Below are 16,714 nucleotides of genomic sequence, written 5' to 3' on the forward strand. Positions count from 1 at the left end.
AGGACAAAATGGTGGAAGCTGAAAAGGGAGGAGTGTTGCATGGTTTTCAGGGAGGAATTGAGAAAGGGTCTGGGTGGTCAGGGTGAGCTTCCAGATGATTGGACAACAACAGCTAGTGTTATCAGGGAGACAGGTTGAAGAGTACTTGGTGTGTCATCTGGAAGGAAAGTAGATAAGGAGACTTGGTGGTGGAATGAGGACGTGCAGGAGTGTATACAGAGAAAGCGGTTAGCGAAAAAGAAGTGGGATACTGAGAGGACTGAAGAGAACAGACAGGAGTTCAGGGAGATGCGGCGAAAGGTAAAGATAGAGGTAGCAAAGGCAAAACAAAGGGCTTATGATGACTTGTATGCTCGGTTGGATAGTAAGGAGGGTGAGAATGATTTATACAGGTTGGCGAAACAGAGAGATAAAGATGGAAAGGATGTACAACAGGTCCGGGTGATAAAGGACAGAGAGGGAAATGTATTGACAGATGCTAGAAGAGTGATGGGAAGATGGAAAGAGTACTTTGAAGAAATGATGAATGTGGAAAATTAAAGAGAGGCAAGGGTAGAAGAGGTGATTATCGTAGACCACAAAGTAGCAAAAATTAGTAAAAGTGAAGTGAGGAAGGCATTGAAGAGGATGAAGAGTGGAAAAGCAGTTGGTCCTGTTGATATACCTGTGGAGGTGTGGAAGTGTCTAGGAGAGGCAGCGGTAGATTTTCTGACTAGATTATTCAACAGGATCTTAGAGAGTGAGAAGATGCCTGAAGAATGGAGACAAAGTGTGATGGTGCCTATTTTTAAGAATAAAGGGGATGTGCAGAATTGTGGCAACTACAGAGGGATAAAGTTGATGAGCCATACAATGAAGCTATGGGAAAGAGTAGTGGAAACTAGACTGAGAGCAGAAGTCAGCATTTGTGAACAGCAGTATGGCTTCATGCCTAGGAAGAGTACTACAGATGCAGTATTTGCATTGAGAATGCTAATAGAAAAGTACAGAGAAGGCCAGAGGGAGTTACATTGTGTTTTTGTAGACCTAGAAAAAGCATATGACAGGGTGCCAAGTGAGGAGCTCTGGTATTGTATGAGGAAGTCTGGAGTGGCAGAGAAGTATGTTAGACTGGTGCAGGACATGTATGCTAGCTGTGAAACACTGGTACGGTGTGCTGTAGGGGTAACAGAGAAGTTCAAGGTGGAGGTGGGACTCCATCAGGGATCAGCTCTGAGCCCCTTCTTGTTCGCAATGGTGATGGATAGGCTGACAGATGAGGTTAGACAAGGAATCCCCATGGACCATGATGTTTGCAGATGACATTGTGATCTGTAGTGAGAGCAGACAACAGGTAGAGGAAAATCTAGAGAGGTGGAGGTATGCTCTGGAAAGGAGAGGAATGAAAGTTAGTCGCAGCAAGACAGAATATATGTGTGTGAACGAGAGGAACTCGGGTGGAGCGGTGAGGCTACAGGGAGTGGAGATCAAGAAGCTGGAGGATTTCAGGTACTTAGGGTCAACAGTCCAGAGCAACGGAGAGTGCGGAAAAGAGGTGAAGAGATGGGTCCAAGCAGGTTGGAATGGGTGGAGAAAAGTGTCAGGGGTACTATGTGATAGAAGACTATCGGCCAGAATAAAAGGAACGGTGTACAAGACAGTGGTGAGACCAGCGATGATGTATGGACTAGAAACTGTTACAATGACCAAAAGACAGCAGGCAGAACTAGAGGTTGCAGAGATGAAGATGTTGAGGTTCTCTTTGGGAGTGACCAGGATGGATAGGATCAGGAATGAGTCTATCAGAGGGACGGCACATGTTCAATGTTTTGGAGAGAAGGTCAGAGAAGCCAGACTGAGATGGTTCGGTCATGTACAGAGAAGAGATAGTGAATATATTGGTAGACGGATGCTGGAATTGGAGCTGCCAGGCAAGAGGTCTCGAGGAAGACCAAAGAGAAGATTTATGGATGTAGTGAGAGAGGATATGAAGGTAGTTGGTGTGAGAGAGGAAGATACAGAGAATAGGGTTAGATGGAGAAAGTTGACTCGCTGTGGCGACCCCTAACGGGAAAAGCCGAAAGAAGAAGAAGAAGAGGAAGACCATAGTCTATAGCAAATAAAAAGTACTACAGATGCAGCATTAGCTTTGAGAATGTTTATAAAAGCACAAAGGAGGTCAGAGAGAGTATGCAGAGGAAAGTGTTAGATGGATGGAGATGATTTCTGTGGCAACCACTGAAGGGAAAAGCCAAAAACGGAAGATGCTTTTGATGCATTTAAAAATGTGTGTGTGTGTTTGTATGTACGCACATATGCACAAACACACACACACACACACACACACACACACACACACAACACACAACACACACATTACAGTTTAAATAATATTAACCTTTTTTGTGGCTCTCAGTTTTTGAAAATATTGAGTCTTACCTGATATACAGCTGATATATATTTTTGTAAAGTCTATTTTAAATCCCGACATGAGAAATTGCAACCTGGGTGGGAATATAATCTCTTTATAATCTCTTGTCTACAAGGACATACTTTCTATCTCATATTAATTCATGAAGCCAGATTTTTATATCTATGAGGGGATAAGAAAGTGCTCACAAGAAAAAAGCAGAGCTTCCTCCTTTATTCTTTAACTGTCAAAACACTGACATATGTGGTAAAACAGCACAGACAGGCAATCATTGCTTCCATAACGGTAAAGATGTCAAATTTACTTTCACCTCACTCATACCTATTACAATCAAAAAAGGCATGAGGTTTAAACAAAGTCTGAAGTTAGCTTTAAAAGCGTTGATTTATTTTTTGGATAGTAATTTTTCTATCTGAAATGCACCTATCTTATATCAAAACCATTTGTTTTCCAGTCCAGGAGAACTTGACACAAAGAAGTAGTAATTTCAGACAAGTAAGACAGTTACATTTTACCTAAAACAATTCAATAGGGAAACATACGCATGCAGAGAGAGAGGCAGTGAGACACTGGTAGAGAAGTGAGGAGCACAGAATGAATAGTGCATCACTGCAGAAATGGACAGTTGACTGTCGCTGAATGTGTTGTTTGTGTGATGTGTGGAGTCTGTGGCAACAGACAGGAAACAAAAAGCGCTGTACTGTGTCCAGTGAGTCTGACACTCACCTTCGGCCGTTTCCCAACTTGCTCTGCTTCCCTTAGAACTCCCTCCTCCTCCAACTACTTCTGTACCTTTTCCCTTCTCCCTTTCTTCCCCTGTTTCTCCTCCCCTGCTGCTGTCATCACAGCTTTCGTTTCCCAAGACTCCACCACCACAGCCTCCTCCCCCGCCTCTTTCATGATCATCGTCCTCGCCCAGGTTTTTGTAGTTTGGCCTCTTTTGCGTCTTCTTACGAATGCGGTGGTGGGACAGCTCTAGGGAGCGTTCCAGAGACTCTTGAGGTTTGGTGAAGCGACGTATGCCTCCTCCACCAACCTGCACAGATTCCAGAAGGGGACAGGATAATCATTCATGTGAACAGACAATGCCTTGAAGCAAAAATCAGAGATTGAATATTGAACAGATATTTGAATAGAACACTTTTATACCTGTTCTAGCTCATGCACAGGCTCTGTATCTGTTTTTTTAATAAATAAAAGCCTTCTAGTCTGTTTTTCCATGTCATATTTCTAACACCGTCACTGAGACTGAGCCAGTCTGATGCCTGAGACCATTTGTTGTTTTGTTTTTTTTACACTAACTTTTACATGCACCCCATATACACATTGATCTTTTTTAGAGGGTGGCATGTAACTCTGTCTTTTTTGGTCACTGTTCTAACATTTCCGTAAAAATGCATGGATCGAGGGAAAAAACAGTGGAGAGTGAGTTAAGAGTTTAATAAGAAGTGGACATCAGAATATTGTTGTCCACTGAAGTGTAATCAACAGCTATTTACCTGATATGTTGCGGTTTTCAAAGAATACAATATCAGCCATCACTTTGCCTTTCTACAAGGCATGCTAACCATGCCATTGAGCAGTCAATGCAAGGACAGGTAGCCATGGCTCATTTTTTTCACAGACATATTGTGATTCAAAAGTAGAGTACAGAGGCAAGTTTTATGCTGGCATTCAAATTAGTGACGGCTAGCAACTTTTTTTCCGAAGGAGAGTTCTTGAAAGAATGCATGAGAGAGGCAGGAGGTCTCTTGTGTCCGGAGAGCAAAGGCAAATTTGAAAAAAAAAAAAAAATCTGTTCACACAGATCACACAGAACTATGGCTCACCATACAGAACTGATGTTCTGTACAGAACTGGTGAGTGTTCGGACAGAGTATTCTGCCAAGCCCTCTATAATCTGCTCAAGTCTGTCACACCCATCCAATTAAGACATTGTCTGCAATTCTTTCTGGTTCTGTACTTGTGAAATTTGCATGACAACGCTAGGCATGCCATGCTAACAGTATTAGCGATCAGCTAGCAGGTAAACAGCCGAGTTTGTGCCGTATTCTTGTGCCCAAAGAAGATTTGCCATGGACATCACTGTCCGGCCTCACTTAAAAATGCAAATCCTATTAGATTTTTGATCAATTACTTTGTGGGATGGGACAGAAAATGAAGAAGTGATTGGATTACTCATTACTCATGTTAGTTACGAATCAAAATATGCAGCCACATTCTGAACATAAAAGGACATTTCTCCTAATTCATTTTAATTTTCAAATTTGACACTTCTAATTGAAATTTCATAACAATTTGATGACTTACATTTTGAAAAATAGATCGCTGTTCGTTTTTTAATTTGAATTAAGTCACAGAATGAGCAGTCTGGAAGAAAAATGATTACTTATTCCTCATTTTAGTTAAGAATCAAAATATGCTGCTACATTTGAAAATCGCAATTTATAACACATATTTTAACATAGGGGTGCCACCATTGTTGTAGTATCGCAATACATGCTGGGTTGATGTATCAAGGTTGCTTGTGTTAACGTCTGCTTTCTGCTAGTGTTAAGTTTCGCAAAGGATTTGCAGCAGTGTTCTCGCTACTTCTCTCCAGAGGCCTTTTAACACATTTAGTTAGTACTGGAACATGGGTAATACTAGCTTAAAATTATCTAGTTTAAAACTAGCAGTACCCGGGTTCCAGTGCTGAAGAACAAATGGTTCTTCAGAAATTACAGTAGCCTGCTCGAGTAATGCCACAGGCAGGAGACGTTGGATGTTCTCCAGCTATAAACAACCTGCTACTGCAGAAGTAGATGACGAAAGGCCGGGCACCAGCACAATCACAGAGGACGCTGATGACATCTCACCCAGTCAGTCAACAAAGAGGTCTGTAAGTCTACAGTGAACAGCAGATGGCAAAAAGTGGAGCTACTTACAACAGACCCTCTCTCTTTTGCAATCACAACAACACAAGACACACATCTTTGGCCAACTGTTGCCTCTTTCCATCTTTGTTAGTCTTCATTTTGACCTGTTTTCAGCATTATACTCCTTGCTCACGTCACTCTCAGGTTCAAATGAGAAGGGTTGCACAGAAGACATCTTTTAGCACGGTCTGATAACATGAATGGGACCGAGCCCAAGTCAACCTTGGGACATCACTAACCAGACAACATTGCGACATCTTCTGAATCCAAGTGACATGCCCTCATTGAAGGAGGCAGGTCTCCAACCATATTCATGATAGAGATTAATGAGGTTGTCAAGAAACTTATCAGAGGCAAAGCGCCAGGTGTTGATGACCCTTGTCAATAGATGTTGAAGGCACTGTTCAATAAGGTTCAATAATCTTCTACACATGCTTATATAGATTTGGTGAGGCCATATGATTGAGTTAGCGAGGGGGTCAGTGGGGTTAAGGGAGTATGGGGTCACAAGGCTGTTGCTATTAGCCATCCAGTCACTGTGCAAATGTCAGAGCTCGACCAAATCATTGGCAAAACATTAGATATTTTTCAAGAGGGTGCTGGGCTCCACCAGGGTTGCCCTTTGACACAGATTCTGTTCATGATAATCAGAGTAGTCGATTGGTGGTGGTGGAATGAGAAAGTGCAGGAGAATATATAGAGAAACAGGTTAGCAAAGAAGTGAAACACAGAGGGGACTGGAGTACAGGGAGATGCAGCACTAGGTGAAATTAGAGGTAGCAAAGGCCAAACAAGGGGCATAGCATGACGTGCATGCTAGGTTGAACAAAATGGAGAGAATGATTAATATAGGTTGGCAACACAGAGTGAGAGATGGAGGGACATGCAGCAGGGTCATGTGATGAAGGATAGAGAGGGCATTGTATTGAGAGGTTCCAAAAGAGTGATAGTAAGATGGAAAGAGTACTTTGAAAAGTAAAGTGTAGTAGTAGTGAGTGAAGGGTAGAGGAGGTAACTATCATGGACCACAAAGTAGCAGAGACTAGTACAGGTGAGGAGGGCATTGGGCAGATTGGAAAGGCAGTTGGTCCTGATGATATACCTGTGGAGGAATGGAAGCATTAAGGAGAGGCGGCAGTACTTTCTAGCTAGATTGTTCAAAAGGATCTTAGAGAGTGAGAAGACACCAGAGGACTTGGGAAATCTTATGGAGCCAATTTTTAAGAATAGATGAGCCATACAATGAAGTTATGGGCAAGAGTAGTGGATACTAGATGTGCAGACTCCAGCATTTGTGTGCAGCAGTATGGTTTCATGCCTAAGAAGAGCAATATTTGCCTGGGGCGGTATAGGAATAGACAAGACTTGTGCAGGACATGCATAACAGCTGTAACACATCAGTGAGGTGTGCTGTAGGTGTGACAGCAAAGTTCAAGGTGTAGGTGGGATTACATCGGCTCTGAGACCCTTCTTGTTAATGATGGTAATGGACAGGCTGTCACATGAGGTTAGACATAAATCTCCATGGACTATGATTGCAAATTACATTGTGATCTGTAATAAGGGAAGGGACCAGGTGAAGAAAATCTAGAGCAGTGGAGCTATGCCCTGGAAAGGAGGGGAATGAAGGCTAGACAGAATACATGCGTGAATGAAAGAGACCTAAGAGAAACTGTGAGGCAACAGTGAGTGGAGAAAAAGGTGGAGGATCTTAAGTACTTTGGATCAATAGTCAAGAGCAATTAAGAGTGTGGAAAAGAAGTGAGAAACGTGTGCAAGCAGGTTGGAAGGTGAAAAGTGACAGAGGTAATGTGTGATAAAAGTGTATCAGCCACAATAAAAGGAAAGGTATGCAAGATAGTGATGAGATCAGCGATGCTCTACGATTAAGAGAGAGTGACATTGAGAGAAAAAGACAGAAAACAGAGCTGTAGGTAGCAGAGATGAAGATGTTGAGGTTCTATTTAGGAATGACCTGGGGGGGATAATGAATGTCTAAATAGATGATACTGAGGTTGGAACTGCAAGGCAGGAGGCCAAGAAGACCAAAAAGAAGATTTATGGATGCATTGAGAGGACATGAAGTTAGTTGGTGTGTGAGAATAGGATAAAGAAAATAGGGTTAGATGGAGGAAGTTGAATTGCTATGGTTACCCCTGAAGGGAGCAGTAAAAGAAAAAGAAGAATTGAATTAGAATTAGAATGTAGTCTTTGTCTGAGATATTCTCCTCTAAATAATTGAGGCACTCATTTTTTCTTCTTCCAGCAGCATCAAGTACATTAAGATTTATATTTGCGCTATCTGGTATCACTTTGCACGAAGGGCTCCAATTTCCGCAAAGATCTGTGTGTCTACATTGGCCCTAAAACACAAAACAAAATTAAGTGTGTGAGTGTTGCAACAGTTTTTTTTAATATGTTCGGGGAAGGTACTCACACTCTGAACAGATAAAATAAGTCAGGAAGTTTTACAATACAGCTGCTTTAATTTACTCAAGCACAAAAAAATGATCATAAAATGTCAAAATCAAGCACAATGTAAACAAAAGGTAAGTTACAAAAGCTGCCTATCGCACATGTAGAAGATGAAATACGTCTAATTTTTTCCTGTGAATATAAGCCGGTGTGTTAAAAGAGAAAAGTTATTCTTCCAGGAAAGATATCTCTAGCAGGTGAGCCAGCTTGCAGTTGTCCATCATTGATCTAAAAAATGATACGATGACAGTACTCATTCTACCCGACTGCCGTCAGACTCCTAAACAGCTGACAAGCATTCTTCTTGCACATGTGACAACTGCCCATTTAAACTGCACTCAACCTTGCACCTGCACTTTGTGAGTTGCACACCAAACTGCACTCAAATGTCTTATTGCACTGACACTGTTCAATTGCACTTTCATTCATATCTGCTATCATATTTAGAATAATGTTTACACTCTTCCTATAAGTATATATCCAAATGCACTGTGGACAGCAAAGCAGGAATTTCATTGTGCAGGGAAACACATTTCTACACTGTAAATGTGAAAATATACACTTTGAATCTTGTATGATCCCTGTTTGTTATATAATGTAATATACTACTACTACAATGCCCTTAAATCTACCTTCAGGTCCAAAACAAATCAAGAGGATGGTTAAATCATTGCACCACAATTCTTTCATCACCATGAATATACAATACTTGAATGTAAAGTATTTAGAATAGAATATTTCTTCTTTCCTCTTTGGGGAATTTTCAATTTTCACAGCAGAAATGTGTGCAGGAGAGATGCCGTATTTTCTACACTATAAGACGCACATAAAAGCCTTTTATCTGCTCAAAAATGACAGTACGCCTTATAATCCGAGGCGCCTTATATATGGATCAAAATTGAGCCGCAAGAGGTCTCGCAACTATGGTAAGCAGCTGGCGACTACATTTTCTCCCATAGAAGAAGTAGCACACGGTGCATGCTGGGATATATGACGGCACGAAGCATGCGTTTTCATTTCCATTTGTATGTGTGTGTGTGTGTGTGTGTGTGTCTGTGTCTGTGTGTGTGGGTAAAGACCCAAAAACGGTTCCATTCAAGAGACACATTTACAACGCAGCGTTAAAACTCAAGGTGATCAGTCATGCAGTAGAACATGGGAATAGAGCAGCAGCGAGAGAATTCAACATTAAAGAATCAATGGCGCGGAAGTGAAGGAAGCAACAAGATGTCCTGCGCCAAGTAAAGAAGACTAAACTAAGAGTTTCCAAGGGAACAAAGTGAGATGGCTACAGTTAGAGGACAAACTTGAACAGTGGGTTGTTGAACAGAGAGCAGAAAGTAGAAGCGTCTCTCCAGATCCATGAGAGATATCATCTCATCTCTCGTCACTGTACGAATGAAAGCAACAGTGCTAGCGCACAAACTTAACATCAACGAAATTAGAGGCGGTCCTTCTAAATGCTTTCATTTTATGAAACGCTTTGAAGTGACAAATTGAGTTGGAAAAACATTGTTTTCAACTAAGGCGGCGCAAATACCAGTAAGAGCTACCGGAACGTATGGTACCGTATTGTGAATGCGCTAACTTGTTTTGGGAGTGAAAAAAGTTGTCAGAACGTTGGTTTGTATTCTATTAATAATGTCTGACTGACTTATCTGACTGCTTTATTAACATTCCCTTTAGCGCAGCTCCATTTAGTGGATGCGTAACGCAAACCCAGCCCCTACTGTAGCTTCTATTCTATACGCCTTATAGCGCGGGCCGCCTTATATATATATATTTTTTTTTTAAATAGGCCATTCATTGAGGGTGCGCCTTATAATCCCGTGCGCCATATAGCGTGGAAAATATGGTAGTTAATAATGTGCAGCAGTAAGCTATAAAAAGATGGGAAAAAATTTAACATATAAAATAAATGAAATAAAAAATAAAGAAGATAACTATATCATCAGTATAAACATGTGCATAAATTTAATTTATGATCCGAAATGAAAGAAATGAGCAAACCCCACAACTAGAGGCAGTTACTTACAATGAAACCCTGATTTGCAACTTTTGAAAGACAGGTATTGTTTGCATTTTCATCATCATATCTTCAGATTTGATAGGTATTAATCACTTCTCATGTCTTTGTTATTATACCCATGAAAAAGTAGTTATGATTTCTATTGGCAGTTTATATTCAAAGATTTGAAATGGGATAACTTTGAAATAATGTCTTGTCCTCACTTATTCTAGATTCCCGAACAGGACTCTGAGCATTATTAGATGTTGACTCTGTGTAAAGTGCAAAAAAGTGCAAAGAAAAGTGCAAAAAAAATTCAGTATAACCCATATGGGTTGTGGATGTTTTTTTGCAATGTTTGGAAAATATATTTGAATTTGTATCCTATAGCTGGTATTGTATGGATCAAAAAAAAGGGGGAAAATTATAGACAGTAGCCAACAGAGGGAGAGACGTTATTGTGATCAGACATAGCCAAAAATATGTGAAATTCTTATATATTCTTACAGGCCTTGTAAGAATGGATGGCTGGATTTTGCTGGATTTTGTTTGCTATTATACACTCACCGGCCACTTTATTAGGTACACTATGCTAGTAATGGGTTGGACCCCCTTTTGCCTTCAGAACTGCCTCAATTCTTCGTGGCATAGATTCAACAAGGTGCTGGAAGCATTCCTCAGAGAGTTTGGTCCATATTGACATGATGGCATCACACAGTTGGCGCAGATTTGTCGGCTGCACATCCATGATGCGAATCTCCCGTTCCACCACATCCCAAAGATGCTCTATTGGATTGAGATCTGGTGACTGTGGAGGCCATTTGAGTACAGTGAACTCATTGTCTTGTTCAAGAAACCAGTCTGAGATGATTCCAGCTTTATGACATGGCGCATTATCCTGCTGAAAGTAGCCATCAGAAGTTGGGTACATTGTGGTCATAAAGGGATGGACATGGTCAGCAACAATATTCAGGTAGGCTGTGGCATTGCAACGATGCTCAATTGGTACCAAGGGGCCCAAGATTGCCAAGAAAATATTCCCCACACCATTACACCACCAGCCTGAACCGTTGATACGAGGCAGGATGGATCCATGCTTTCATGTCGTTGACGCCAAATTCTGACCCTACAATCCGAATGTCGCAGCAGAAATCGAGACTCATCAGACCAGGCAACGTTTTTCCAATTTTCTATTGTCCAATTTCGATGAGCTTGTGCAAACTGTAGCCTCAGTTTCCTGTTCTTAGCTGAAAGGAGTGGCACCCGACGTGGTCTTCTGCTGCTGTAGCCCATCTGTCTCAAAGTTCGATGTACTGTGCGTTTAGAGATGCTCTTCTGCCTACCTTGGTTGTAACGGGTGGTTATTTGAGTCACTGTTGCTTGAACCAGTCTGGCCATTCTCCTCTGACCTCTGGCATCAACAAGGCATTTCCGCCCACAGAACTGCCTCTCACTGGATATTTTTTCTTTTTCAGACCATTCTCTGTAAACCCTAGAGATGGTTGTGCGTGAAAATCCCAGTAGATCAGCAGTTTCTGAAACACTCAGACCAGCCCTTCTGGCACCAACAACCGTGCCACGTTCAAAGTCACTCAAATCACCTTTCTTTCCCATACTGATGCTCGGTTTGAACTGCAGGAAATTGTCTTGACCATGTCTACATGCCTAAATGCACTGAGTTGCCGCCATGTGATTGGCTGATTAGAAATTAAGTGTTAACGAGCAGTTGGACAGGTGTACCTAATAAAGTGGCTGGTGAGTGTGAATTTTCTAGTCTTACATGTATTAAGCTATCTGTTAATAGTTTAATTTCTGTTTACATTTGTCACCTATAATCATGACCGATCATGCAGGTACCAATAGACAAGCAATATGAAGAATGTCAAACATACTACAAGTCTGGGCTGTAATGGTTGAAAAATCTCAAGAAGAGGAGGGTGTAACTAAGATAAATGGTCCCTTGTTAGTTATAAATGTTTTTCCAGAGAAAGAGAATATTTGTTACCATATTCTTGTGTGCGCTGTGCATGTCTGTCTGTGGGACAAAGACAGATAGGTCTCCACTGAGAATAACTTCTGCCAGGGTGTTGACTAGTGGCTGATAGTGAATGATCAGAAACACCTAGAAAATACAGACACAAATAAAAACACAATCAATTAAAAAAAAAACAAGTAAAAGAAGGAAATCTTAAAAGGGAAATGTCAAATATATATAAAAAGGGAAAAAAATCACTCTAAATGGTTTACATTCAACACTAACTCCCCACACAAGGGGCGACTGATCTGAGATTGAAGATCATAACTTAAGCGGATACTCAGCATCCCACACCCTAGAAGACATTATGAATACAGCTCTACAAACTATCTCCACGAGGGCCATAAATGAAAACAATGAGCTGTATACCAAAGCAACAGTTATTCAAGAATGCAGGACAACAAGATGAACACCTAAATGAGTGAGAAGCACAACCACCATCGTACACCCTTTCTTTGTCTTTTGCCACCTCTCTACCTTAACCTTGTGCTACAAATCCCTGTATGATAGTCTGGTTTCTTCTGTCTCCTGCATAGTGCTACACATCACCATCCCATGCTATCTGACAACACTGTGACCTCCCACTACTTTGACTACTTTGCAGGGGTCCTTCAGATTACGTCATCTCCACAAGGTGTAATCAATCTGTGTGCTCCTACATCCGCTCTTATAAGTTACCCTATGTTCCTGGGGTAACTTTGGAAGAGAGTATTTTTTGTTATATCCATCCTTTCTGCAAAATTCATCGAAGTCAGTCTATAATTTATCCTTGACTTCTAACTAACATCCTAACATTGAGCATTCCACCTTCAATCTCTAGCTTCAGACTCATAATTTTAACACTATGATCACTTCCAGAATTTTCCCAATAAACTCCTGCTGCCTTTCCACCTGGTCTCCTGGGCACAAACTGTGTCCAAAGTAACCAAATCAATGGGCCCCAACTAGAGTAATTAACCCAAGGGAAGATAGGCCAGTAGTGAACAGCTTCAAGAAGGGCACAGTCCAGTCCAACTGACAGCCATCATTAGAGCAGTTGATGACATCGTCAAGGCCAACTAGACTAACCTGTGCAGTGCATTGATTGACCACAATGAAGACTACTATGTAATAACAAACACATGTACAAATGTTTGGAAATTTACATGAAATAATGTTAAAAGCCAACTAAAGATTGTTCATGAACTAAGTGGGGATGTGGAATCTCTCTAGGACATCTTCAAATACCTATAACTTTTAAGAACCCTGAAGCACACACATCTAGACTTCTTCAGGTTCTTAACCTGGGTTCGATCGAAGCCTAGGGGTTCGGTGAGCTGGTCTCAGAGTTTCGGCAGGGCCTCCGCCGCCGATATCGAGACAAATTCCGACTCGTGTCAATTCGTGACGACACGCCCCGCTTGAAAAAAATTGTAGTTTATTTTTCACTAAAGAAGGGTTTGGTGAATGTGCATATGAAACTAGCGGGGTTCAGTACCTCCAACAAGGTTAAGAACCACTGATTTAGACACAAGTTTGAAAATACGTTGTATATTGTATGTTATGAGCTTTACATTAGGGAAACAAAATAACAACTCCACAGACCTATGGGACAATACAGGAGAGCCTGCTCCTCAGGTTAGGACTCAACAGATGGTTAAAATTTTAATGATGAGGATAGCCTCATACAATGAGGGGTATCAATAACTAACATCAGATCCTAACAAACCCACTTTAAACCCAGCTTGGTTGACCAAAACATTTAGTTTGCTGGGAACGACTCACGCCTTGTCTGGATTAACCCAGTATAAGCCCCGACTTAAGCCCCAGATCCATCCCTATCCTTTGCGCTTGTATACCTAAAACTACTGTTAACGAGTTACAACAAAAGATGCCATTCAGATGACATGAAACAACTTAATGTCATCACTGTAGATGATGGCACTGATCGTTTCTCCACTTAGTGATTATCTGGCTATGAAGGTTTAGACCTAACTGCAGTGGGGCCCCCTGGTGACACTGATGATTGAGAACTTTCACTGACAATAAGAAAGATGATCAAAACCAACAAGGCTTGGATCCAAAGGCCCAATTGCAGACATTCAGCAAAGAACTAGTACCTTATGTTACCACAAAAAAAGAGGATTAAAAAGGCTGCAACAGCAGTCAAATACCCACCCAGAGTGAACCATGTCCTGGAAGGTTAGCTAAATGGTATGAACACTGTCAGAACCATCATGTATGTCAGGTATCAGATAACATACTAATAAACTGAGATGTCAAAATGAGAAGATAAAAGCCAATGATATCAAGACAAGGAAGCTATCGGCTCTCCCTTAGAGATAGGGTGAGAAGTTCAGCCATCTGGGAGGGGCTCAGCATAGAGTAATTGACAACTTGACACCAGTAGAGGATACGGTATATATCCCACAGCAAGAAGGTCCCTTGTTCAATTCCAATAAGGAGAGCCTTTCTGTGTGGAGTTTACACGTTCTCCCCTGTCCACGTGGGTATCTTTTGGATTGTTCAGCTTCCCACAGCCCGAAAACATGCAGTAGGTTCATTGGGGACCCTAAATTGCTCACATGTATTAATGAGAGGGAATGGCTGTATATCAATATATGTGATTGAATGGCACCCTGTCCAGGGTGTACCCCACCTCTCGCCCAAAGACAGCTGGGATAGGTTCCAGCCTTCCTGCTAGGCTGAATACAGGATACGCTATACAGACAGATGGATATATAGCTCAATGTCCTCCTCTGAAATATGATACTTCACCAAATGTGTAATGTAAGAAATAAAACTTGGAAAAAAAACTAAAAGCAGACTGATCATTATCTTAAAATATGGTAGTAATTCAACCAGAGGCACAATTGTATAGAAGTGATTACAGTGTGTGAGTTTCTTACTTGAGAGAGCAGGTATAAAGACACCTGAGAATTGATCTTTTGCTCTTCAGACTGAAAAAACAAAAACATAATAACAGTTCAGACATATATTAACAAATTAAACTGGCAAATAGTTTTATACATCCATGGTTCCACTTTGTAGCTTTCATTAGAGGACATCCCATGTTTTGAAACACTTTTTAACAGCCATATAATATCTAAAATGATTTAGGTGATTTACAAATGTTGTCAATTTATTTGTGCAAATGCAATATGTGAATTAAACCAAGATGCATGTCTCTCCTCACTTACTAATTACATGCTAGTTTTTGAAGAGGATATTTACTTTACATTTACTTACTCAATTACTAGTCATGCATTGCTTATTGCAACATGAATTTTCTAAAGCTTTTTGGTAAATTCTTTTTAATTAGCCAAAAATGGTCTTTGTAACTTACTGTTTCAGGGCTAGCCAGAGAGTAAACATATAGGGGCAGAAATAGGCAGTTGAGGAGGTGGTCAGTCAAAACATCATTGAGGAATTCACAGTTGATGATGAGAATATCATTCAAGTAGTGGAGGTGGTCCAGGTGCTCCGCTACGAGGTCACTTAACTTTCCACGGTTTTTATGTCTGACAAATAAAGTGTCAAATCCAGATTAAGTATAGCAAACAGCAAAGTTATCAAAATACCTGGAACTGGATGGATTGAAATCATATTCACATGTCAACATAATACCATAAAAGTTGTGTTTAATTCACAAATACACAGATAATTCAAGCAGACAAGACATTTGATTAGCACATAAACTAGACTACTGTAACTAAATGGGAAAACAACTACGTTTAGCTACGTTTAACATAAACTGATACAAAACATCTTCTAACCATAAGAAACAATAGCTAAAAATCTTAAAGAGAAAATCTGAATCACTTTTCATACAAGAAATATCAGTAGACACCAGTTTTCTTACAAACATCCTTTCGCTTTCACTACAGACAACTTCAAATCAATCTGGAAGAAAATTGCAGAAGTCAAAGTGGAAGGTGGATGTGTTCATGCAGGTCACAAAATAAGACAAAACTAGTAAAATAAATAGCGATAAAATCTAAGAAAAATATCATTATTACAATTGTAAATTAAAATCATTTAGCCTTTGTATAACAAACTGCTTTCCAAGAGAGACAGTTGTGATCCCAAATAGTTACATTGAAGAGACACTTACTCTTCATCTGTCTGCACACACTTGTCCAGCTCAATGACATGGCTGCCAATAAACCAGACCAAGTTGCTGAAATACGGCACTGCTGTCTTATCTCGGATGTAGTGAAGCATGTGCTGATTGTCCACTGGAGAGATCAGGAGTAGGGAGAACTGTTGTTAATATGGCCAGACCAAGCAAAGTTATGCACACATATACACGCATTCAAGCACATGTTTTGGTTGTAAACAATTACAGGGGGTCAATGGGATTTCAAAAACAACCAATAATTCCAATCTTCCAAAAAGGGGCCAAATTAAAAGAAATAATCAAATAATTAATTAACTACATACCAAAAATGAGCTAGTCCATCTAATGTAATAAAAAAAGAAAATTTCTTGAGATTGGAGAAAAAGAAAAGCCAGTTCAATATGACATTAAAATGAGAATGATTTAAGTAAAAGATGAAAAACTGATTTTCCATTTAACACAATCCTTATTTTTAGAAGAGGAAAATATAATCTAAATTGTCCTTTCAACTTTTCATCAGTAATGAATAAAACATAAATTTAATTAGAACGACTTATTTTTTTCTTCAAGGATTGTCAGTAGAAAAGGGAATGTGAAAGTCAATAAAACATATTCTGTGAATAAAAGCTTTAACTGACTTAAAATATAAAGAATCTTTTTTTTTCTGTTATAATTCCTACACAAAGTGACAGCCCAATGATCTGTGCTTGAAACAAATAATGAATTTGAGAGAAAAAAAGATTAAGGAATGAAAAAGGATCAAAAATCA

At 40.2% G+C, this 16,714-nt stretch overlaps 1 protein-coding gene across 1 annotated transcript in view; it reads right to left on the reverse strand.

Moving 5' to 3' along the window:
* clec16a (C-type lectin domain containing 16A) overlaps positions 1-16,714 on the reverse strand; it is a 64,989-nt gene that overhangs the window by 26,203 nt on the left and 22,072 nt on the right. Inside the window, exons 6-10 of the mRNA XM_086155015.1 lie at positions 15,940-16,063; positions 15,172-15,346; positions 14,735-14,785; positions 11,817-11,933; positions 3,137-3,446 (exon numbers count right to left, since the gene is read on the reverse strand). Of these exons, the coding sequence (XP_086011141.1) occupies positions 3,137-3,446; positions 11,817-11,933; positions 14,735-14,785; positions 15,172-15,346; positions 15,940-16,063 (777 nt within the window). The remainder of the gene's footprint in view (positions 1-3,136; positions 3,447-11,816; positions 11,934-14,734; positions 14,786-15,171; positions 15,347-15,939; positions 16,064-16,714) is intronic.

The sequence above is a fragment of the Fistularia commersonii genome, chromosome 11 (assembly GCF_037954325.1).
Source record: "Fistularia commersonii isolate RoL2024-O1a breed Wild chromosome 11, RoL_Fcom_v1.0, whole genome shotgun sequence".
Lineage (NCBI taxonomy): Eukaryota > Metazoa > Chordata > Actinopteri > Syngnathiformes > Fistulariidae > Fistularia > Fistularia commersonii.